Source organism: Phaethon lepturus, unplaced genomic scaffold (assembly GCF_000687285.1).
Source record: "Phaethon lepturus isolate BGI_N335 unplaced genomic scaffold, ASM68728v1 scaffold21746, whole genome shotgun sequence".
Taxonomy (NCBI): Eukaryota; Metazoa; Chordata; class Aves; order Phaethontiformes; family Phaethontidae; genus Phaethon; species Phaethon lepturus.
The window spans coordinates 15139-40913 of record NW_010544484.1 but is presented as its reverse complement, the minus strand read 5'-3'; the positions used below and the strand labels follow the sequence as shown (position 1 = coordinate 40913).

The 25775-nt window shown below is 40.1% G+C and overlaps 1 protein-coding gene across 2 annotated transcripts; it reads right to left on the bottom strand.

Annotated features, from left to right (window-relative positions):
- Positions 1-1456: 1456 nt before the first annotated feature.
- Positions 1457-25535, bottom strand: ZC3H12C (zinc finger CCCH-type containing 12C). 2 transcript variants are annotated; one of them, XM_010288710.1, is made up of 6 exons: positions 25458-25535; positions 19306-20072; positions 7589-7728; positions 4669-4903; positions 3614-3720; positions 1457-2853 (listed from the first exon to the last, which is right to left on the bottom strand). In XM_010288710.1, the coding sequence occupies exons 1-6, from the start codon at positions 25479-25481 to the stop codon at positions 1457-1459; spliced, it is 2670 nt and encodes an 889-aa protein (XP_010287012.1). In that variant the 5' UTR covers positions 25482-25535. The 2 variants fall into 2 exon arrangements, with proteins under 2 accessions (XP_010287012.1, XP_010287013.1); XM_010288711.1 differs by lacking the exon at positions 25458-25535 and adding an exon at positions 22659-22667.
- Between the last annotated feature and the right edge of the window lie 240 nt (positions 25536-25775).

Below are 25775 nucleotides of genomic sequence, written 5' to 3'. Positions count from 1 at the left end.
TATATATATAAAAAAGCTTATGAGGTGCTAGTAAAACCCATGACTTAAAACCAGAAATATCCCTTACTAATACTAAAACAGACTTGGTTGGTCTGTTTCTAGAACTACACTATTTGTGGCAAGAATCAGGCCTACATGATGCAACAGGCCAAAAACTAACTTCAGGAACGCATACGGTATCTTCTCTCCCCACAACCCTCCCCGCCCCAACCAAAACAGGAAAAAAAAAAAAAAAATTAAGTTATTATTTTGAGCTACAATATCATTACCATAGTGCAGTTAATAAATGTTGCATATCCTCAACACACAAAACCTTTTCAGGCCAGCCTTGATAAATAGCAAGAAAAATCAAACAGCATCTTAAATACAAAACTTGCATTGAGATAATTAAATTCATTTAAAAACAGGTAAATATTTTATGAAAAGCGTATTTTATCCAGTACACTTGTGCACCAATACAAATTAAAAAACAAATAAAACAACTAAACAGGGCCCTATGATTTCAAACCCCTTTCTACTGACCAGAAAAACAAAGAGCCGGGTAACAACACATGGGAACTGAAACAGAGTGGCCCAGTTTGGGGAGGTTCTGAGCATTTGCAGTTTCTGCTAGGTTCAAAGGGTGCTGCAAATTCTCAGCATCTTTCAAAATCAGGCAATAAGGCTTTTACCTTATCCATAAATCAATTAAAAAAAGATTTTTTTTTTCCTCCTCTGATTGCATCTGATCTTACTAATTGACTGCATCAACAAAACCTGTAACTATTTAAAACAAAACAAAGCAATGGAAAGTGCCATACTATAAATTACTAATATATTGTTACCCATTTCACCGTTAACTGGTAACTTAATTATTTGTTTAAAAAAATGAAGTCAGTGCTGTAGTAAATCTTTGTTTCCTATAAATAGATGATTATAGCAGAAAAAAGCTCACAAAACCAACCAAACATACGTACATACTTATGGTGTTGTAAAAAGTTCAAAAACTTGGCTTGAAAATTGCTTGCCAGAAGTAGCAAAATCCTCCTTCTGCAGGTTGTTTTAATACCACTCAGCCCAAGGACAAACATCCAGCAAGTTAAAAAACGAAAACAAATATCCCAACAACATATAACAAGGATAGAAAGTGCTGCATATAAACCCCTGATGCACCAAAGATTATAACCAGAGACCACAGATTTTTTTTTAATACATATATATATATTAATTTAAACTGGAACATTCTCCAGCTGTGAAAATAGCCATTTAAAATTTTTCAAACTAGAACACAAAACATATCTGGTACTTCCGATGCATGGGGCTATACATACAGACTCCATGATACAGTATTTCACATAAACGGATTACTATATAACCTCCTTGCTGAGAAGGAGATCCCAAATGCTATTGTAGCAAACCTCCCTCAGCATCAGAGCTGAGCTGAAAACTACTAGACACCACAAAGATGCATCATCTCTCAATAACCTAGCTGAGATTTTTCCACTAAGATGGCTGCAGCGAGCTGCTGAGCGTCCGTCACGTGAGGGTTCTTCTTCATAACAATCCTCACAAGATCAGGGGGGAAGATGTTGCAGAGATTTATGTAAACCTTCTCCCGGGTGCCTTGGTGCCTTGGAGGGTCTTGAGGGATTCCACAGTAAGGTACGCGCCAAGTCTGGTCCTGCTGTTCAGGTAAGCTTTGGAAGGCAAACTGCTCGTAACACGGCTGTGTAGGGTTACTTGGCAAGGAGTAGGTCTGGCGGTAGCCATACGCATCCATCCCGTAACTCTGCCGGTCCCAACTTCCAAGCCCATCCTGGCCAGAATAAGGCTTTCTGTGTCTTAATGGAGAACTATCATATAAATGTGAGTCTGAAATGCTGTCTATTCTCGTGGACACAAGGGCTCTCCCCAGATGCATGGTCTTTGAATGCGATGAACTCTGAGATGTCGAGTAGTCGTTCGGACAACTGGATCGAGCACCGACTGTTGGATGCTGTAGATGCACAGCCATGTATGGAATTGGAGGTTTGTGGTGATGCTTTGGTTCTTCATGACTATAGCTTTGCACTCGTGTGAGAGGCTCGTGGTAGCTCTGTAGGAAGGGCTGAGTGTTAAGGCGGCCATGAGGGTGCATATGTTGGCACTTCAAGTTCTCTTCTAGCTGTGGGTCAGGCGAACTCATGTAAGAGCGATCACTGTAACCCACATAGGAATCACTACTGCCACAGCTAATGCTCCCTTCACTGCTGCAGTCAGAGGCTACAGAGCTTATCCTATAATCTGTGTCCAAGGAGAAGCGCCTTTCGGGACTACGTGGACCAGACATACTTAGATTTGAATATGCACTCAGCATAGAGTAATACCCTACATCCACAGGAGACTCACATTTTGGATACTGGTCATAAGGCATTGGTGTTCCGTGATTTTTGGTTGCCATCATCACTGTAGGATACTGTCCCTGTGGTCTTTGATCCTGAGGTGGAAAGTGAACTCCGGATGGAAGGCCGTTAGTTAAAGGTGCAGTACTTTGGGGTTTTGCAGCAGAGGAACTTGGTATACTAACTAAAGAAGGTACAGACCTGGTTTCCAACTTGTTTTTGGTGGGAAGCTTTTCCTCCAAGTCTTGATAGACTTGAGTCCTTATACTAGGATCTGATTGCCTCTTTGGAGCAGCACGCTTCAGCTCAGAAGTGCCATCATTTTTAGTGCTACAGGGAACGCTATTGCTTTTTACCAGTCCTCCTTCACTTGTAGTTTTGGCAGCTGTGCTTCTAGACATGGCACGAAGTTCATCAGCTACAGATCGCTGAGGCTGATTTCCTCTTTCTGGATGATAGTATTTGCATTTGTGTCCATAGGTACATTTCTTGCCTATTAATACAAGCATAATCAGATACGAAAACTTGAACCAAAATCTATTGATTATCAAACAATGGAAATGCCCCTCATTTAAAGATTTACTGATGATTTGAAAGATCTTGCAAATGGTTTTGTGCAACACAGAGTGAGATCGAAGATCTCCTCACCTGTATTGTAGGAAAAAAAGAGGCGGTGGTTGTGTGCTGCAGCTAGTGCTCTAGGAATGCAGACCAACACTACCAGCCACATTTCCAGCTGAACATGACACTGTCAGTGTGTCTGTACAAACCTACTGTATTGGGGCAAGGAGATACACAGGCAGAAAACTTAATAGGAAAGTCCCACAGAGTCGTAAGAACACCGAGTTTCTGCTCAGTTAAAATGGTGGTGTGCCTGTAGGGATGCTCAGCACCTAAACTTCAGAGAGCTCAGTCAATTTGCTGGAAGAAAACTTAGATGTCTTATGACCAAATCTAAGAAAAGGGCTTTCTGGAGCTTGCAGAATTTAGGTGATGTTTTGGTTCTATTCCTACCAATGATTAATAAAGTTGCTCCTTTAGTTCAACTAGTAGATAGAAACTTCTCTAACTAGCACATGAAAAAAATCACTTCAGTTTCCACCATCAGCTCAGCATTTCAACTATTCTCAGGCTAAGACAACGATGTAAAAACCTCTGTTTAAAAGCTTTTAATCTTGGCAGTGTTAAAATAAAGCAGGAGCTTGGTCCCCAATCCCAGCGGTAGAGAAAACTGACGAGTTAAATCAAATTACCATATGGACATGGTTGCTTCTTATGCTCTGGCACAATAGGCTTCTTCCTAAGAAAATTGTCCAGACTTGGACCATGGCGGCCAAGAGGATCATCAGGAGGCATAAATCTATTAAGAAAAAAAAAATTATTATAGAAGCAAAAAAGCCGTTTCATATTCCTCATGCAATGACGAAGAACCTCATGACTCTGTCCTACACCATAACCTGCCATGTCAACATTTTTAAGGCTGCGTACTTCGACAGCTGTTTTGAAAGGCTCCCTTTCTGCTGCAGGTACTGCCTGAAAGATAGTCATTGAGTCATAGAAATAGCCTTACGTGGACAACCCTAGTCTGCTTCAGACACCTTTGGCCTAGCTCAGCTGACTTGCTCTGCGGCAAAGCAGGGCTGCACACAACCCATTCTTCTTAAACCAAAATAAGGGCAGCAATACAGGCAGCGATCTCTTGAAACACCACAACTAACTTTGCAGAACCGTGCTGATTGTCTAGGACTCTTGCATCAGTGTTTAGGCACTCAAATACAAGTGTCTGCTTGGCAGACTACTGAGTCCCTCCCACTACAAGAAGCCACCAGTAATAACTGCAGTTGATCTGTATGCCAGGGTATGAAGATACCACAAATGGATCTAAACAGACAGTTGAACTAGGGACCTCCTGAGGTTCATTCCAAGATGGGTTTTTCTATGACTCTAGGATTTAGGAGTGGCACAGGCACTCAAAATGGCACAGGCACTCAAAAATGCTGGCTCAGTATGTCAAGAGAATTAGAATACTATACCATAGTATACACCAAATATAGCATATACATTGGCATACACCAAAAGAGGAAAAAAATAGCATTAAAAGATATAAAGATATTGTTATAAAAAAGCTCTAGCAAAAACCAAGAGTTGGAGTACTTTTAACTGGAAGGCCAAATCTATGATTGACTATTCCTCCCTTTTTCCTACATGTACCTAATGATTTGGGTATAAGATAAGAAATTCATACACATCTTCAAACTGTCCTTTCCTCAATTATTTTAGTGGCACATATAAAGACAGAATTACTTACTTGTCATTAACAAATGAATACATCAGCAAGCGTTCATCTATGAACTTCTTCCATTCAGGTTTTTCATTAGCTAGATCCCTGTAGTTATCATTAGAAACAATGATGCCATCTGACTCAAAGGCCAACTTCACTATAAATCGGTCATCGTAGCATACCACCCTTCTCCCTTGCACTCGGCGGGATGGTGTGAACACAAGAATCTTCTCCTTTTCTAATTTACGCAAGATTTCTTGATCTACAAGGAATGAGAATCAAAAATTAAAACAAAAAGGAAAGGAAAGAAAAAGATGTATGTTTAGTCTCCAAAGACATTAGATTTGAGGAAGAAAATCCAAGCATTAAGGACTAAACATGTCTGAAATGGCTATAGTCCAGCAGAAGGTGTCTGATATATGGTATTTGAAGTTATAGTCAGCAGTCAACTGGCAATACCTTAAAAAAAACCCAAAACACAAAACAAATCGAAACCTCCTGCTCCACCCAACTTCTCTAAGATCAACACAGGGAACCTCGTTCATGTTGCTGTGGTTAAAAGAAATACTAATTATCAAAATACCAGTGAAAAACCCCTCTGGTTGAGGAGGGGGAAAAAAGAAAATTACTGAATGTTTCAGTGAATAGGAGGGCTACACTCAAGTACAGCCAAGGGTTTCTCATAACTGAGCTCCTTGGTGAAGACAGACCCTTTTTGTGGTACCCAGTAAGAAACAGATTTTGAAACAATGCCAGTAGCCCACATTAATAGGATTGCCTCATAAAAGTTTCTGCCCATCAAGAGAAGGGGTTACTACTAGTACCCACAAGGACTAGAAAACCCACATTCTGTACAAACATCCGGGCTCTTCACAAACATTAACAGCATCCCCCTAACGTCATCTTGTAACCAGGAGCAAATGTGGGAGTTTTTTGTTTGTTTTGTTATACCTCCAGCAATAGTTCAGAACATATCTTTCCTTGAAGGTTTTACAGTTTTATACCTAAAGTCTTAGCAAATCCAAACAGATTTCTCTTTAATCCTGCTAAATAAGTGTGTTTAACATTTTATCTAATTCTTTCTTGTCCTACACAGTTCATCAATCACCTATCCAAAAACATTTTCTCTTTCTCAGTGTGGGACTTGGAGATCCCAAGGAGTTTTGAAAGATGGCCTGTTGACATTGGTCTGAACTAAGATTATGGACGTAGCACCAATGCACCTAGCACGGAAGCACATACCCCTTGTGTCCATTCTAGCTATCACTCTCGTCAAGAGCAGACAAGCTATGAAAGAAAAGTAAACAAAAAGCTAGGCAACATTTAAAATGGCAGAAGATGCTGAATATAAGTCACGGCTGTTAATAATGGTTTAGATCTCAAATAACTCAACTGTTTTGTAGCCCAAGAAACTTGACAGGGGACATGTTCCATCTAGGAATAAAAAAAAAGACTCCAACAGGAAGAAATACAGCATTAATATTACATATAAGCAATATATTTGATGCATTTATCTGCTTAGTAGAAAAAGCACAAGATTTTAAATTAAATCCAACCTTTTCATATTTACCCCCTGCCCCACCATGTGGTAAATGATGAATAAGAGTGTGATGGAAAGCGATTTTTTTCTCTCACTAAGAAAGAATAAAAAAATGTGCCATGTGATGACTGGCAGGTAATAATAAGAAAGATGCAGCTGTTGTTTAATCCAAGAAGCTTCTCAAAAATACTGACAATGTAGAACTATCTTCATGCTAGCCATCCAAGACTTTTTCAAAATTCAGGTGCATATGTCTGGAAATAGAGATATGCACAATGTATTCCACTAGACTGGTAGCAAACAGGCTCCCTGCATCCTGGTAAGAAAACAGAAGAATGTTTGTTTTACAGAAGATACGATAACCTTCTTGGATCTTCGTCCCATTTTCAGGGTCCATGATTTCACAAGCAAAACTGATTTTTCATTGCTAGACAACTGGTCAATTCTAAGTCTTGCTACTTTCTTGACACTCCTTTTGGGGCTTCTAGCCCTATCCATAGTTCTAGCAGATGTCACAATTTATTTCTAAACAGCCAAATATTTATTACTTAGCCAATGCACTTCTCATACCTCAAACACTAGTTATAGAGAAAGGCATCAAGAGAAAGGCTCCACACTGCCTGTGACGACAGGAGAACAACAAGCTTTCCAAATGTTTTCTTGCATTAACTTGGTACGTTCTAGTAGTAATCAATGAAATGAAATGAAGTGTTGTGAAGATCTTTCCAGATATTTGGAAATGCATGTGGTATTCAAAACATGCTTCCATATTCTTTAGAAGTCACAGCTACTACTCTTAAAAGTTTCCTGCCTTTACAGGTAGCCATGTTTAAAAAAAACAAACAAAAAACCCCAATCTCCCCTCCCACCTAAATTCTAGTGGTTTTTTTTAACCCTCAAATTCCTCTCCTTCTACGATAAAGAGGTGCAAAATTAAGATTTTTTTCAAAAGCTATCTCACTTGTTAATACAGATGATGAAAAGGGGAATTGCTCCCTTTCTGTCAGAATAATTCCTTTAACCCGGGCAGTGACTCACCCCAGGTGACCAGCAGACAGGTCAGCCTGGCAGAATCTGCTCACCACAAGCAAGATCACCCAGTGAGTCATTAACTTAAAATTTCTTCACAGCCAATGCTACATGGGCATAACAGATTTAAAAAATAGCAATTACATTCTTCAAGAAATAAATAGCAATGTTAATGGAAAATACGCCAGGTGATCAGAAAAGGAGGACTCGGAGTGGGCATTGCTTTGTCTTTTTCCTTCCTGAAGACTGCAATGAAGTTACTACACCAAAGATACTTTCTATTATAGTCTTTCATTTCTAAAGATTTGTTCATTTAACCAGTAGCACTCATGCCATGCAAAGCATCAAACAAACCAGCAAAGGTGGATCACAGCTTACCTGTGATAAGGGCATCAGGTCTTGACTGTTCTTTCCTCCATGCTGGCACAAACACTGTAACATCCTTGTGGCCTCTCTCCAAAAACCAGTCTACCGCCAGTTTGATTCCTCGACAAGAAAATACTTCTTTGTTCCCGTGGCTGAAACACACATTAAAATTCCTTATTATATGACTTTGCTTTTCTATGACTGTAAGCACAGCAGAACTCGGACCTCAAACCCATGCTCTTCACTTGCACCGTGGTTTCTAAAGGCAGCTGGGAGTCAGTTTGAGCCTTGCCCAAACATTTCCATCACTCGCAAAATGGTGTGGGAGATGTGCCAAACATTTTTAGCATCTGTACACAAATTTGACAAGTAAGGAAAAACATAAGCACAGTGTGTTAAAAATCCTCATAGCCCAACCAGAAGTACAGGGCATACCAGGCACGATGGAGGCTTGATGCAGGAGGCCTGAAATACCGAAGTGAGAGTGTGCAATGTGTTTAGGAAATGCCAGCAGATGAGTACGGAGCACCAGTGTGCATGGTGGCAGGGGAAGAGACAGCAGATCCCCACTGCAGGGAAAGAGAGAGGAGAAGGACTCCAAGCCCAAGGAGGTAGCAGGTACTCTGCAGGACAGAGTGAATGTCAAACTGACTGTCCAAAATCAACATGACTAAACTAAGAACTTGCTTAGCGCTGCACTTCAGAAGGAGAAATTAATTCTGTATTAAAAAAGTCATGGAGAGACAGTTCAGCAGAAACCGATCAGACATAAGCAAAACAAAAGATGTGCTTCTGTTGTGCAATAACTGTCTGAGGTAAGGCAAGAGACACAATTATGTCATTTTCTAAAGGCAGATGAGTCCTCAGCCAACTTCGACATCCAGTGTTAGGCATGACATATTACAAAAGACACAAAGGAACTGGAAAGAATCCAAAAGAAACTGAAATGAGACCTATGGGAAACGGCTGAAGGGAGGGCATTTAGTTAGTCTGGAGAAAAAAGGCAGACTGTGGAGAACAAAACAATCTTCAGTACATAGGAGGTAATTAAAATAGAGGACAGCGATCAACCATTGGGTGTCCATGGAAAGGTTTTGGTAGCAGGGGGCTGCAGGGTGGCCCCTGTTAGAAGCCATCAGGGGCTGCCCTGTGCCAGGCATGCCCGGCTCCAGCCAGCTGGAGGCAGGGAGGAGGGAAGGGAATGAGGGAACACCAAGGCCAGAGGAGGAGGTGCTGCATGGGGAGCAGGTGCACCCCCAGAGGGACTGCAGCTTGTGGAGAACAGGAGGAAAAGCACAAGAAGAAGGAGCAGCAGAGAGAAACCTCCATGTCCTGACCCCAACCCCCAACACCACTCACTGCCTCTCTGAAGGGACTGAGTGTCACCTGCAGCCATGACAAGGGGGAGGAAAGGTGTCTGAAGTGAGCCTGGGAAAAGGAGAGGATAGACCTTTTTCCTCTTAAATATTTTAATGTTTGTCTTTTTTGTTTGCCATTATCTGAATCAGTAATCAAACATCTATGTTAACTTTCCAACTGAAACAGTCTATTCTATTCTAAACTCTCCAAGTTGAGTCTGTTTGGCATGCAACAGTACTTGGTGAGTGATGGCCCTCTTGTTTATTTTGACCCGTGAGTTTTCTTGCTCCTGTTCCTCCTGTCTTCTCCCCTGTTCTGCTGGTGAGGGGAGTGAGCACCCAGCTGGGTGGGTGCCCAGGTGCGAGCCACAGCCAACCCACCATAGTCCGACTGGGTAAGGACAGAGAAGTCCTTAACTAGCGTAAGGAACAGTTAAGCATATGTTAGAAAAAGCTTTCTAACTCATCAAAGGGACAGTCTGCCCATGGATTTTGGGATGTCCTCACCGGACACTTTGCAGAACAAGTCAGAGTGCTCCTCTGGGGCCAGTCTGGGTTCTCCATGCAACAGGAAAACTTTTCTGTGGGCTCTCCCAGCCCCACAGCTCTCTGTAGCAGAAGAAACACAGAGGCATGGCAGCAAGCTGTTACTTTCTACTTGGCTGGCTTGTCATGTATAGCATGTATGCCATAATCTGCTTTCCAGAAAGGTAAAAGATAATTCTTTCACCATGGAGTGATTTGTGAAGGGGACAATATGATGACACAGGGATCCTACAAGTTCCTCCTACTGGTATGTTTTGAGGTAAATAAAACCACCAAAAAGTTATTTATTTTTTTTCAGTAGGACCATTTTAAAGTACCTACTAATGCCAGCTTTCTAAAACCTAGCACTGACATCCGTTCCTTGATAATTTGAAGGAGCTTGAGTAATTGTGCAATGGATGAAGTAACACAGTAAAAGTGAGAAAAATTTTGAAACTATGTTCAGATTCCAGAAGCCTGTGAAGGAGATGGCATACACGTTCACCTGTGTCTAGGTGTCAAGAGAGAATGAGTCATGGCTAACACCTCTCACAAAGCATCATCCTCAGCACAGGCTGTGTTGAAGGTCACAGGCCCCAAACGAAAGTAAAAAAAGAGAGGGGGAGGGGGGAAGAAGGGTAAAAAAGAGCCCACTACTATTATCTGGATTTAAGCAAGGAACTGTACTACTTTGTCTTCTAATGATGCTGGAGACAGGACCTGGAAACATAATCATAGACTAAGATATTGCAATTGTTGCCAGCTATAATAATCAAAGTTTGTAGATTTTAGCTGGCACAGGGTACTCCAAGGATAGTTTAAGCCCATCTTCTGTGCCTATAGGGCTATACTAAGAATACTGGCAGGAGCAAGACATCTATGTATCTTAATATCCTGTTTAGCTATGGGTATAGCCCTCTGCAATAATACATTCCCTGTTTTGTACAGTAATATAATGTAATACACTCTTACACTGTAATAACACTGTAATAGCAAAACACATAGCAACTTTTTTTCTAGGCATTGTTTTATACTATACAATTATTCTTGTGCTTGTTTGGCTGAAAAAGTAGTATCTTTGTGTGTTTCATAACTTCTCAGGAACGGGAAACCAAACCACATGCAGATATGTCACATTTTAAATGCACATGCAAATGTGCATAGAAAAAATAACCAACAGGATTTCCAGCTATGGCAAGTCTAATTACATCTCTCAGTGACAACACAAAATCAGGACGCTTGGGTGCATTCAGTATGCGGTGGGCAGCCATAAAGCCTCCTTTGCAAAGCCTGAGATACAAGAAGTAACTTCATGCTATCAGCAGGTCATGTGCAACCATAAACATATTGCAACCCATTTTAAAACAGTCAGGAAGAGCTTGTTCCAGCTACTAAATTCCAGGGAAATCACTGTACTGTTATTACTCTAAACAATCTCTGTGGTTTCAAATGGATAAAACCATTTTTCACTCCTGACAGCGAACAAGTGTTTTGTTAGACTGCGTTTTAGTTACAGTATGTTTCTTCCCGTAACACTGAGAAATCATTTCTGGAAGGAAATCTTGGCCTCTCTGAAAGAAATGGATGTTCTTGCCTATTGCTTTCCATCGGGTTGGAATTCAAGCCACACTTTTAAAGGCAGACAGAAGACCAGGCAGTTCAACTCCTTAGTTTTCTCTTAATTTCTCTAATACGAACCATTAAAATTCTTCCATCCACAATATAAATTTTAAATATACTAAAACTCTAAATTAAATGAAGAAATGGGAAATGCACTGCAATGCATACTAGGTTTTCTGCATTGCTGAGCAAGTGGATGTATAGCTCATATAAATCTTCACATTTTTTTCTGCTCCTTTTCAGACACATGCCTAAGCTGGTATCTGAGTGGATACAAATTCCAAGAAATTTGAATGATTAGTGAGAAAGTCTGTGAAAAAGATGTGCAATTAAAATTTGTTCTTTTCTTCTGTTTTGTTGTCATGCAGATTTGATGCTCTCCTTTTTGTGATTTTTGTGCTTTATCAGCTTTATGATACATCGTATGGTGAAAAGACTGAAATCACACTTCTTCCTCTGACTTTTTTCCTTCTGATTAGTTGTACTTCTTTGCCAAGAAACTTTCTTTTAAAAATCTCTTCCCAATTATTACAAGCATGTGAAAGCTCAGAGCAGTCAGCATGACAGCTGTAGCCCTGGGTGAGACATTGGTATATTCAGCTTTGCTTCTGCTTACTGACTATGTTTCATCTATTCGAAGGAAGGTAGTAAGTGATCATACAGTGACTATATTTAATCTATCCAAAGGAAGAAGTATCTTCCTTAAGAAGTATCTATTTCTCTTTCATACCATGCATGAATGATTCTTTTTATCACCACTTTTATATTTGGCCTGTTGATAGCTGTGGTTTTATTTTTAAAAAGAATGAAAAAAAGGGCAATAAAACACTTCCTGAGCTAAAAATCAATCATGCATTTTCAAGCCTAGAAGAGTTAGTAGCAAGTGGCAAAATACAGTGAAAACAATTTCATTTTCTCTGCTGAGATATTCAAGTGACTAAGGCTTGAAACGAATTGTGGTATACTCCTAAAACACTGACTACTTAGAATAGTTGCAAGACTTCCAGCATGCTCTAACCCAATACTCAAACCAACAGAGAGTTCTCAGATTTTGAAAGCTAAAAAACATACACACTGATGACAAGAGGCATTAGAGCTGAGGTCTACAGCAATGTCTGTTGTAATATATAGACAGGTTTTTATACAACTGAAATCTGAACACATCAAGATACCTCCCATGAAATAGTAGCATATTGATTAAAAGCAGGAACAACAAAACTAAAACACAGATCAGCCTAGTAAATTTAGAGAGTTACCAAACTATTTTCTTCCATCATGTTATAGGAAGAAAACAGTGTTCAGTCCATAGCATAGAGAGATAAGAATTTCCACCCTTTATCAGATTAGTGACACATTAGCCTGGCAGCCTCGTTCTGTTACCAGGCTCATCCCTTTTTTTAAATGTCTTTTTTTCTTCCTTAAGCTCCACTAATTTCCTAATCAGAGTAATAACTTGTCCCAAAGCATTTATCAGTAACCTGGGCCTTCTATCAGTCCTGCATTTATTCCTTTTTATATATACATTTTGGTGCTGACATGAAATGGATGAAACAGTTCCCAAGTGTTTGTTGGGTTTTTTTTCCATTAGCCCATAACAAGTTACTCCAATGCTTTGAGGTATTTGAAGGGAAAAAAGCCTTGGAAGCTATAACATCTTTAAAAACATCTTTCGTCTGTAGGGCTTCTAATGCCGGGGCACTCTATCAAGTATAGCAAGCGCGGTCACCAGCCAGACACGCACGCGGGTGTCTGACCAAGCAAGAGTCACGCACTCAGCAGTCAGAGGTCAAAACAGGCAAAGAGAAGTTATACTCAAAGCTGACAGTGACAAGCTGCTATCCACATGATCATTAGTTGTTGGAAAAATATTTTTATCTATTCCTTAAAGTGACTTCTCAAAATAACCTAAGAAACAAGTCAGACTACAAAGAAAATGCTGCCTTAGACTGCTGGTGCTACTGAAAGATGAACATCTAAATCAAGGTACTATCACGTTTACTGAGCTCAGCAACACACACTCTGAGAAAAGGCTAATGCGGCTATATTGTTAGTTAGATTGTTATAATACAAATGCAGTTAAATTGCCAAATGACAACTATATCTGACATAGATGAGACAAATCAAATCATCCTTCAGTTGACACTGCAGGGAGTAATCTGCAGTTGTGGAAAAACTTCCATGTAGACAGGGTATCGGCAAACTTTTCACTACAGCCAAATTACCTGCCTCATGGGTAACGCAGGGGGACAAGACTCAGTTGCCTCAACAGAATTGTCTAATTCCGGTTTAGGCACCTTTGGGTGTCTCGCACTTTCTCCAGCTGAACGTTACTCCTCAGTGTCACTGGGGTCTGTCACATCTGTCAGGCTATCTTCTTTTGCCTACCTTAATTATGTAAAGGGAAAATTTAGGGTAGCTTAAAGCTCATCACACAGGGATACAGAGCTACTATTGACTGAAGTGTGTTACCTATTATCTATGCCATGCAGTTCACACTAAATAAGGTTTTCATGTCAGTGGACAAATGCCTTTCTTACTCACGTGGACTAAGGTTCTAAATGAAGATTTTGCATTACAGCATCATCATCTACATGCAAAAAAAACCCCACCTTATGAAGCAGGGTTAGAGCTACAGAGTCCTCTGGAAAGCCAACATAGATCACTGCTCAGGTATGGCATGACTGAATCCTGGGTCCTGGCATGACTGAATCCAGCCTCACTCTCAGCTGTGGGAAGTGTCTATTAAGCTCCACGGCTGCTCTAAGGGATTATCTAATTTTCTGTTTCAGCTCTGATTTTTCTGTGTGTGCCTGTGTGTGTGTAAACTTAAAATCAAGCTCATCTGCAAAAGCATTCTAACAAAAGACTTTGTGTGTGTTAGGCTTAAACGTGTAGTCATCTTTCCTCGTCTGGAAAAGGATTAAGTCAACACCATGAAAGCTAGAATAATGAAAGAACAAGACCAGATATGAAGCATCCCATAGAAACTAAATAGCAATTCTTCGAGTCATAGCCTGCAAAAGCTACCTCTCTGCTATTCAGTTGACAGAGGGGGGTTGCTTTATTTTTAGAAGTTTAACTAATTCATATTCTTTAGCCAATGTCAGAGCTTTAAACTTGAAATACACAATGCATCTGGTCAGCTGTTTTCGGTTTAAGGCACAAATGGCAAGCAATGCCATCTCAAACCATAATAAAAGTTTTTCAAGCATTAGCAAAAGGTAGAAAAATTGAGAGGGTTTTGTTTGTTTGTTTGTTTTTTAACTACAGCTTGCTAAAGCAGCTTGTCTGGAACGGTAGTAGTCACCAGACTAGAGCAGCACACACGCTGGCTCTGGCTGGCCAGAGTAAGCTATTCTGGCCCAAGCCTTGTTCTGCACTGCCCTCAAAGAACTCTCAAATCTACTCATCATCAGTTGACTAGATGCCACCAGTTACAGAAATATGAACATCCAGTCACATCATGAGGCACATCCTTCCTCCCTTGTGTCAGACCTAGCTGTTCTCCCAACCACAAAAACACTAGGTTTCATTTACAGGTAATGGAAAAAACAATCCTTTCTGATTTTTTTCCCCCTGAATTAGGAAGCTGAATCAATTCAATTTGCAGCCACTAGATGAAATGCAGGTAGGAGAGCATCCCTGGCAGTAAGATAGAGGCAAGGCTGAAAGCAAGTCACTCTGTGTCACTCATTTGATGTTTTCTGAAACTGCATTCTTAATTAGTCATGCAACAGAGAGGGCAGCATACAGTGTCTGTTCCTTCCAGAAGAGGACAGCTGTCTCATCCTGCTTGTATTATTGGACATCACTCACCCCAATCTTCTTGACAAAACTTCCCCCATCATCAAATACATCCCTTAAAAGAAAATTAGCAGTTCTTATCTAGAGTAATTCTAGTAGTAAATGGTATCATCAAGTACTCTAATGTTGTCCTAATACATGTTAAGAATATAGATCATAGTCTACCCATTTCTATGAGAACATAAGAAAGAGCTCTCAAGAGTATCACTAGAAAAAATATCTACAGCCTTGCTCAGGGTACAGGGCCATTTCCTGTTAGCAACTCCAAAGTGAGCTCGTTGGCTACAGCTTGGAAAAGTGAAGAGGAAAGAAAAGAATAGACTGTGCCAGTTTATAGGTTAGTTACTCATAACAAGACCCTGGACATTTAGATACAGAAATTTGAACAAGATTGTCTGAACTGCAGGTGAATTCCTGTACCTCCCCCACTGCTTTGAACATTGTTCTTTTACATGTGAAAGCTGAAATCTTTCCTTTTAAAGTGCTTATTTACTATTACCTATTTTCTTAAAGGAGAAAGGAGAGATCTTGCCAGCAAACAGCTGGCTGCATGGCTGCTGTCATCTTTCACAAACATGGGACCAGCTTTCATAATCAAGGACTGTTTTCTAGGAAAAGATGGGATCCACTTGACCAAGTGTAACAAAAGCATCTTTGCCAACTGGCTGACCAAAATCAGAGCAAAAGGCTGGCCAACACAGCAAGTCACAAGCAATCCAGCAAGCACACTGACGATAACTTCTTAACATGGGTGGCTGAGGACCCAATGAGGGAACCTGCTGGACCTCATACTTATAAACAAGGAAGAACTGGTCAGAGATGTGAAGGTCAGGGGCAGCCTTGGCTGCAGGGACCATGAGTGGTGGAACTCAGGATCCCGTAAAGAAAGAGCAAGGAAAAAACCAGGATCACAACCCCCGACTTCAGGACAGCCGACTTTGGCCTGTTCAGGAGAATCCCATGCGATATGACCCTGGAGAGAAGACGGGCCCAGGAAAACTCGTTGATTTTCAAGGACCACTTTCACCAAGCTCAAGATTGGTCCACCCTGATGTGCAGGAAGTTGGGCAAAGTTGACAGGAGGCCTGCATGGACGACCATGGTGCTCCTGACAAAACTCTAATATAGAAAGAAAGAATACTGGAGATGGAAGCAGGGACAAGTGACGCAGGAGGAATATAAAAACAATACCCAAGCTTTCAGGGACAGGATTAGGAAAACTGAAGCTCACCTGGAGTTGAACCTGGGAAGGGATGTGAAGGCCAAGAAGAAGGGCTTTAAAAAGGTATCAGCTGCAAAAGGAAGACAGGGGAAAAAAATGTGAGCCTACTGCTGGATGGGGAAGGGAACCCAGTGACAAATGATATGGAAAAGGTAAAGGTACTTGATACATTTTTTGCTTTGGTCTTTACTGGCCTTCAGGAATCCCAGGCTCCTGAGACAGGGTGGGAAGTCTGGAGCAAGGAAGACTTTCCCACAGTAGAGGTTAGGAAACACCAAAACGGGACATTCCCAGGCTGCTGGGCCCTGATGGGATGCACTCAAGGGAGCTGGCTTATGATATTGCACAGACACTCTTGGTAATCTTTGAAAGGTTGTGGTGATTTGGGATGTTCCTAAGGACTTAGAGGAGAACAAATATCCCTAATGTCTTCAAAGAAGGCAAGAAGGATAATTCAGGGAACTACAGGCTGGCCAGCCTCACCTTGGTCCCTGCAAAGGCAATGGAGCAAATCCTCCTGGAAACCCTTTCCTAACAAATTATGTAGATTGGGTGAAGGTGATTTGGAACAGTGAGCATGGATTCATGAAGAGGAAATAAGCTTGACCAACCTCATAGCCTTCTATGGTGAGATGACTGGCTCAGTGGATCAGCAGTAGATGGTGGTTTTTTTGGCTTTAACAAAGCTTTTAACACTGTCTCTTATTACATCCTCACTGACAAACTAATTAAGTATCGGTAAGATAAGGGACAGAGAGGTGGACTGAAATGTGGCTGAAATGCTGCACTCAAAGGGTTATGATTAGTGGCATAAAATCCAGCTGGAGGGCAGTCAGTAATGGTGTACCCCAGGGATTGATACTGGGCAAGCTTTGCTTAACGTCTTTGTTAATGATCTACTGGGGTAGAGTGCACCCTCAGCAAGTTTGCAGAGGATGCCTAACTGGGAGGAGCACACCAGATGGGTGTAATGCCATTCAGAGGCACCCTGGCAGGGTAGAGAAACAGACCAACAGGTACCTCAGCAAGTTCAACACAGGGAAATGGAGGCATCAGTACAGGTTGGGGGCAAACCAACTAGGAAGCAACTCTGAAGAGAAGGACCTTGGGGTTCTGGTGAACACCAAGCTGACCATGAGCCAGCTACGTGCATTTGCAGCAGAAAAGGCCAACAGCCTCCTAGGCTGCATTAGGAAAAGCATTGCCAGCAGGTCAAGGGAGGTGATCCTTCCTCTCTGCTCAGCCTTGGTGAGACATATCTGGAGTGCTGGGTTCAGTTCTGGGCTCCCCAGTGTGAAACAGACATGGACAATATTGGAGAGTGTTCAGTGAAGGATAACAAAGTTAATCCTGGAGCACCTGTCATACGAGGAGAGGCTGAGAGAGCTGGGAATGGAGAAGAGAACCCTCAGGAGAGATCTTATCTATGTGTATGAATACCTGATGGGAGGGAATAAAGAGGACAGCAATGACTTCTCACTGGTGTCCAGTGACAGGACAAGAGGCAATGGGCACAAACTGGAATACAAGAAATGTTGTTTAAACATAAAAAAAGAAAACTTTCTTACAGCGAGGGCATTCAAACACTGGCCCAGACAATATGTGGAGTCTCCATCCTCAGAGACATTCAAAACCCAACTTGACATGGCCTTGAATTGACACTGCTCTCTGCAGGGAATTGGACTAGAAGATCTCCAGAGGTGCCTTCCAAACTGAATGATTCTGTGATTAAATTTGGTAGAAAACAAGTAAAGACCTGTTAATTCGATTCTTGGATACAGAAAGACTGTTACATTAATAGGTTTAATCTGTTTTAAGGCCCTGTACCATGCATAGCATGCATTCATATTTGGCTCATTTTATGTAGGTGGTCAAGAAGGTAAATTGAGTATAGGAAGGCAAGTCCTAAATACTTAGCTAATAGCTGAATAAACATTAAGGAAAAGTGACTGATCTGGAGCTACTTCTGGAATGTGTTCAGTGCAGTTTGTGGGAGAAGTTGAACCTAAGTCCACCCAGCAAGTCTGAGCTGTGCTAACTAGCCAACACTTACACAAGTGTTTGGGATTTATGTGAAATACAATCCAAAGCCACTTTACAAGTCTCTGGATAACTTCTTGGTTGAGTACCAGAATTGTGTTTGTTCAAATGGACATACTTCCTTTACAGCTTAAGTTGAACAAAAAGATTAGGAATGACACACCAGGTAGAAAGAAGTCACAGGAATACCCCATTTACAAAGAAGTAATATCCTTGCTTTACAGGCTAACACATCTACTTAAATAAACAAAAACTATCATATTGGCATAAATAAGAGCTGTATTTAAATTTAATTTCAAAAAGCCTCGTTTAAAGGTAATTGACTTGATTAGAAGCTAAAAAAACCTGGGCCTTTAGCCCAGAAATGTCATGCACAAACTCTTATTGCTAAGCAAGTGAAAACCACATCAAGTCATCAGCAGACTAAAATCGACCTTCTAAACCATGGTGCAAGTAATCAGATAATCCTTATGAGTTACCCAAGTAGTTACTAATCAATTTGTTATTTAATAATTTATATAGTCATCAAAAAACATCTCTCTTTTTTTTTTCCCCTCTCTCTAGTCACCAAAGAAACATGAACGCCTCCCCAAGACAAGTTCCTTGCTATGCACCTAGATGACTGGGGTCAGGATGGGTGAATGCTGTAGGTAAATATGTTATCTGTGGCCATGTAAGTGAAAATCTAAAGTATAGTAATCTCAGGAATTAATGGCAATAAAACCTAACTCCAAACCTGATAACAAAGACCAATTTTACAGACAGACCATTTATCGCAGAATAGCCTACCAAGGAGAAGTACTCCTTAAGCCACTTAGTTCTAAATAACTATTTTAATAATCTTAAGTAATCTTACATTTGCTTTAACCTCCTGCATGTAAGTGCATATAGCAATGGTGCCTATTAAAGGTTTATTAAGTATACCAAAAATTAATTAAGGACTAGACTGGCAGTGGGAAGGAGAGATTTGATGGCTACCACTGAACTCTTACAGACTGCTATGCTGATTACAAGACTGGCATGCTGTGTGGTCAACAAAGACGCTTGTGAGAGAACATGCACACAGTTTTAGGCAATTATACTGAACATCAGTGCTTGAACAGGACAAGGTCATTCTGTTTCCATTTAAACATAAAAGCAAAAGCTTCATGGTCACATACCTCATTGCAACATTGCTGCCATCAATAACTATTGGCCTCAGGTTGTCACCATCCTCTGTCACATCCTCCTGCAGTGGAGACTCTGACCTCTGAGACTCTATGGAAGACGCTTCACGTATTACACTAGTGTTAGTATTAGCTACAGTCTGATCAGTCTCAGTTTTATTCCCAAGTTTGACAAGTTCTCCCAAAATATCATTTATTAAAGCATCAGTACCAAGTTTATTTAGTACAAGTTGAACCTGCTCTTCAGAGTAACCCAACTTAAGTGCAAACTCCAGTTTGGTTTGATATTCTTTCACCACATCAGGGGGCTTTTTGACTTCCTTAGGTACTATCTGAGCCTCTTCTATCCTAAAGTCTTGCAAGATTTCATTTCTTTTTAGTATATGAGGCTCTAAGCAAGGAGAACGGCACAGCTGTCGGTGAGTCTTAGGCAATAAATGTGATTCTGATGCAGAATTATTCAGTCTCTCTGAATCATTATCAGAATTTGTGCTTTCTTCAGAGTCACAGCTGGAGCTTCCAGAAGTCTCTTCAGATGCCTCCTTGTCTACATCTTCTTTCCTAGAATTCACCTTATCCATTGTTGGCTTCTCCGCCATTGACCAAGGTACAATTGCATTTATTTGTGTGCCAGTGCTCTCCGCATAAAGGTGGCCTAAGTCATGCCCCAGATGATCCTTCAAGCCCATGAAGCTGCTGCATGTACTTGACTCCACTTTGCTGTTTTTCTTGTATTCCTGAATATAAAGTGTTCCGTATTCCTAAAGAGAGAACAAAAATGTTGCAACTGGTTACACATCATAGTTGTTTTGTATGTTCTTACTTCCTCAGAACTACACTTATTCTCTCCCAGCAGAGAAATATGACCTTTTTTTTTTTTAAACATGGGAAACATTTTTGTGTAAAACTTTTCCTAAGGAACATCCATGGCTACGCAGATAAACAACTGATCATCTGTTTTCTGAGTGTATCAAATGCCTTTACTTAAACATTTCTTGAAATGGGTTTATGAAACAATAGGAAACCAAACACTAGAAGTTTACCTACTCTAACACAGAGAAAGAACTCATCACGATTTAAAAGAACAGAGATATTTCTTCTAGCTTAAGACAGTACTGTAACAATGAAAAAAAAAAGCCAGCTATAAAATATTAGTACTAGGAAAGCTTTTTAAACTAAATACCTTAAACTCTCTGTTGAATAGAAAGAAATTAGTATAGTACTAGATTATCTGGCTTATTAGGCAAATAAGACATCATAACATGTAAAATGAATTAGTAACAGAAAACACGATTAAACAAAAACTTGCTGGCCCTAAAAGACACTATCAGTTCAACTGAATACACTCAAACTATTTCTGAATTCCCTTGTAAAGCAACAATTAAGTCAAGAAAGGCTAACTGCTCTCAGCAGAGTGCTGCATTACTAACACATACAGCATTTAGAGACATGGATTGATCTAATGGCCAATAAAGCCAATGGAAGTCTTTGCACTGTTTGCAACAGACTATTCATCAAGCCAAAAAGGCAACAAAATTAAAAGCAGATTTCAACTCTCGGACTAGAGTTGTGCAAGCCTTTTGCTGAATCAAATATATAGATAGAAGTCACGTAGGAAGAGTGGAAGAAGAAAAGTTGTAGTTTTCTGGACTTCATACACTTGCCACATCAGTTTTTCTGGAGGAATTTTGCATAATGGTAGTTATACAGAAGTTAGCTACCCATTTCATCACAAGGATTATTTCCACAATCTACATTTAAAGGCAGATTCTTTCCCTTATTTTGTTCTTTTAAACAGGAATCTTTGCTAACAGCTTCAATAAAAAACATAAAAGATGAATTATTTCTCATAGATAAAAATGGACCATATGGACCAATTGTACTGCAAGGTTACCATGAAAAAGAATAATTTACATTAAGGGAAGACTATGAAACAAAGAGTTCTTTCACACTTCCATCTTGCAAGGCAGAACATAAAAGCAAGATATAGAGGCAAAGGACTTCACTTGAACTTGACAGATACATTACAGACACAAATTTCATCAAGGAGGATATACTGAGAAAATACATTATGTCAAGCAGAATCTCTTGATCCATACTAATACCAATTACAAGTACGTCTCATGAACATCCAAAATCTCTGTCAGCAAATACATTAACTCTCCCATTCCCTTACAGGTTAGCATTTAAGAATGACCCAATATTTTTAAAATAGGGTGTACTTTTCTGTTCTTGGGATAAAGATCTGAGAGTGCACACAAGAGAAATTAATCCAGGCTTAAGACTAGAGAGAACCAAGCAAAAAATCCAATCCATGGTTCAGTAAAAGCAGACTCTATATGTATTGTGTGCCAAGACATCACCATTGTGGTGGAGCTTTTTGGTTATGGGGCACAAAAACTGACTTCACCTAAGCATCTGTAGTTAAAAGAAGTCAATCAATCAATCAATCTAGCATCATCATTTTCATCTCCAGCACCTTAATCCAGACAAGACCAATAGGGAAGAAAATACAAGTTTTATTTAGATCTGATCTTGTTAGCAGGCAGTAGGGCTGTAATACTCTCAAGCAGTGTATCAAGGAGTACTACTTTTTCTTCACTCAAAGCTTTAGGATTTCAAGCAACACCACAGATTAAACATAATGAGAATTTAGGAAATGAACCTTTTCACACAGTGATTTATTAACTAACATAATGCACTCGATAGCACAGCAGTAGTAACAAATCACAACAATATCTCAATAAAAGGATACAGTTAAAAAAACACTGTGGCCTTCACAGAACTGACACCAAAGAAAAAATTATTTAAAAAAAAATCTCAAACAACAAACCCCTATTGGAAGCGAGGCTGCTTAGCAACCAGCCTTTAGTTGCTAGGATGCGCTCCTTTAACATACCATCATGAATACTAGCACAGCAAAAGAATAATTTGGTATGAACAAAAGCCCATGAAAGAGAGCGGGACTTAAGTGCGTCTGGTTTCCCCTCGGAGAACAATGCAGCTGCCAAACCGATCTGGAAGCCCCGACATCATTGTTCCACCAACCCCACAATCTGCTCTGACTCGAGGAAGTCTAGTTAATGGGCAACATTTTTAAGCTGGACTGAAAAGTTGAGCTGGCTCATGTACCACCGCTGCAGAATACAGGGAGATAATGGGTCACTGCCTAAATCCGTGTACTGTGAAATGTCATTTTAGTATTGAACTAAAAGTAGAGGGAGGGGTTTTTTTTGGAAGGGAGGAGGAGGTTGCATATTAACAGCATGGAGTAAACAAAGCTTGAAGTGCATAGATCAGAAAGAGGATTTTTTTTTAGTGGTAGTTAAAATAATACTTAAGTCAGCCTCCAATCGCTTCTTCCTTGAAGTTTAAGTGCTTTACAGCAACTACAATTGTAACACCCTCCAGTGGGATTCAAAGAAGTCACTGGCATGTGAATGTGTCTGAAGATCAGGCAGTATATGAAACATAATTTAGATGATTTGCACATCAACTGCATATGAAAAAAGACCGTAAACTGAGCTTTGTCCATTGTTGGAAAAGTATACATAATCAGGCTCGCATCTATCTTCTTTAAGTCTCCTGTCAATCTCCACCTTGCTCCAATATATAATTGCTTCTTCCGCACAGAACTCTTACTGTTTCTCAGAACCTGTTTAAAGACTAGAGTAATAAGAGCAGCAGCTTTAAAATTTGCCACAGATAGTGTACAGTCACCATACTATTGCTTTAAAAGTGTAGTTAAAATGATGTTTACACTGTAATCCAAAGCTAAAAATTTCTGAAATAGTTTTGCATAAGCAGTACACTATTCCTGGCATTTGGCCTAAACCCTGCATGCAAACTGTATTTATTTTCAGGCAAATTTTCACAACATTTGTGAACTCTGAACACCGTATTTTTGGTCAGCAGCACCTCTTAGAAACACTAGACTTTGGAGCTCCCAACGTGATGTCCTTTATGAGATTCATTGATTAGAACCATGAAAATCAGATGTCGCTGTCGAACGCTGCTGGAATTGATTATTTTATCTTGATTTGGTTAGTGAAGAGCAACATGCCAGCCAGTCTATCTGAATGAATTTGTATTCTAAATAAACACTAGTGTACCTATATATAGGACAATGAAGCTCATGAAAACCAGAAAAGGTCACGTTTATCCAAGGAGTAACATCAAATAAGAACTCCTTGCACTCTTTATTTACAAGGAACTCTCATTACTCACATATAATTTTAAAGTATGCTTACTGATAATAATGCAATATAGCTAAGAAAAATATCTGCTACAAATTCTGACTCAACTGAAAGCCAAACAAAAATCAGCCAAAAAATTCTTGTCAAGAAAGTCTTCAATTTTTGGTTATGCTCACCACAGTTGACTAACAGATTTTGTATTTATGAAAAAATTAATAAAATGGGTAACTCCCGATTTGGACATACTTATGACAACATAAGTTTTAAACTATAACCTGTTTAAAACTATAGTATCTCACACTAGGTTCACTGTTAAAGGCCTAAAGTACTGTATTACTGAGTCAAAGGCATTTATCAAGTAATACGCCAGATGAGCCCTGTGCTACTACAGTGTAGAAGTGTAATGTTTTCCCATTTCTTTGGAGTCACCACTATTTTCCACTAACCATTAACAATAATCAGCCCATTAATTCACCTTCACACAAAACAGAAATATTTCTCGAAGGGATATAGGCAAGTAGATCATCCAATCTTTTAAAGTGTATTCAGAATATTGTCCACTTACAACTGAGCATAAGAAAAGCAATTTAACGCAAATTTAGTTCACAGAGGAAAATTACAGGGAGTAAAATGGTGTGTCACGTGGCACAGTATAACAGAAACTGTGTATTCTCGAAAGACTGTCAAAACTTTCTGAAGATACATTCTACAGTGAAATAGTTCAGCATGTTTTCACACAGGCAGACTTTTTCTAAATCTTCTAAACACAAAATGGAAAATACTGGAATCAGTTTGTTGGAACACTGTCATTCCTTGTCACAAACAGAAGTGCAGAGCTGATCAGAAAAGAAAAAATAATGAATGTATCAGTTACCCAAATGATAAAGATACTGCAACAATGCAAATAAAATAATGAATATGTAATAAATAGCTACTGCTGTAGTTTCTATGTATTTAATTACCATTGTATTTCAGTGAGTGCTGTTGTCTGCATCATTCTATCCAACAAAGGAAGGATGTCCCATTGAACAGATTGGTTAATGCTTTGGGGCAACAGATGTCTACTGGAACTGCAGGAGACCAGCAACTGGTGGCCTGCCCATCTTCTGAAAACTTTCAATAGACTCATGCATATGTTCACACAATAGGGCATGTGGTAGAAATGCAAACCTCTTTTTTCCCTCCCAACTGATATATGAAGGTCTTTGTTTTGTTTTTTTCTTTACAGGATCCTTGGAACACAGGCTCGTGGAGTATACAGTGCTTGTTCTTCAGCCTAGCATCTGAACTCAAAATATAAAACAAAACAGATTAGAAACTTTATAAAATTAGCCAAGCTAGATTTGGCACACTTACGAATAGGTTTCAAAGCACAAAACCTTTGACTGGAACATGTTCCCACCTGAGAGCATCCTAATGCTCTATCTTGCACTACAGTACCCTCAGATAGTCCACAATGGAGCTCTTCCTATTTTCACAAACACAGGAAATTTCACCCATTGTATGGTATAAGGGAAGAGTTGTTTGTTTGTTTTTAGTTAAAAGCTTTTTCTACAAGGCACAAAGTAAAGTAAATAATAGCTTCTTTGCAAAAAAATGGTAAATACCTGTAACTTAAAGTTGAAACCTCCCCTACTCCCCAGGGGGCTAGACGAGAATCTGTTCTGTTGACTGCTACTGCCTACCATTTTCAAATTCTTGGAAATACACTGTTACCAAATGCTTTTGAAAGTTCCTTAATAGAATGCACTGGGTGAGATCACCGCTCTTTAATATACTTAATCTTCACACATAACTGTTTTTCCTTCCCTCTTTTTCCAAGAAACACCCAAAATGTGCAAATCTCAGCTGACACACACGCTAGCTACGTTGCCCAAATGCGAACCCATACGCTGAAACACCAGAAAGGTGAAACGTCCCATTTCTGCAGAGAGAAGCCCATATACTTACGTTCGCTGGAAAACACACAGACATTGGTTTCTTGTAGCTGTTCCAGAAGCAACTCCTTAACACGATTTCAGCTGCAGACTTCAGGCAAGCAAGCAGAACAATGAATGGACGAACAGATGGACCCGCGATGTCTTTGCTTAACCTATTACTGAGCGGACCCGGAGCCAATCACGACCCGCAGAGCTCACAATTAGTTGGCTGGGCAGATGCAAGGCAACCTCCCCACCCTGCATCAGGTTCGGAGGTTTCTAAGATAAGCAAGTTGATGTCATTCTCAGGGTCTGCCCCGGGCAGCATGTGTATTAACGAGGGGTGTGC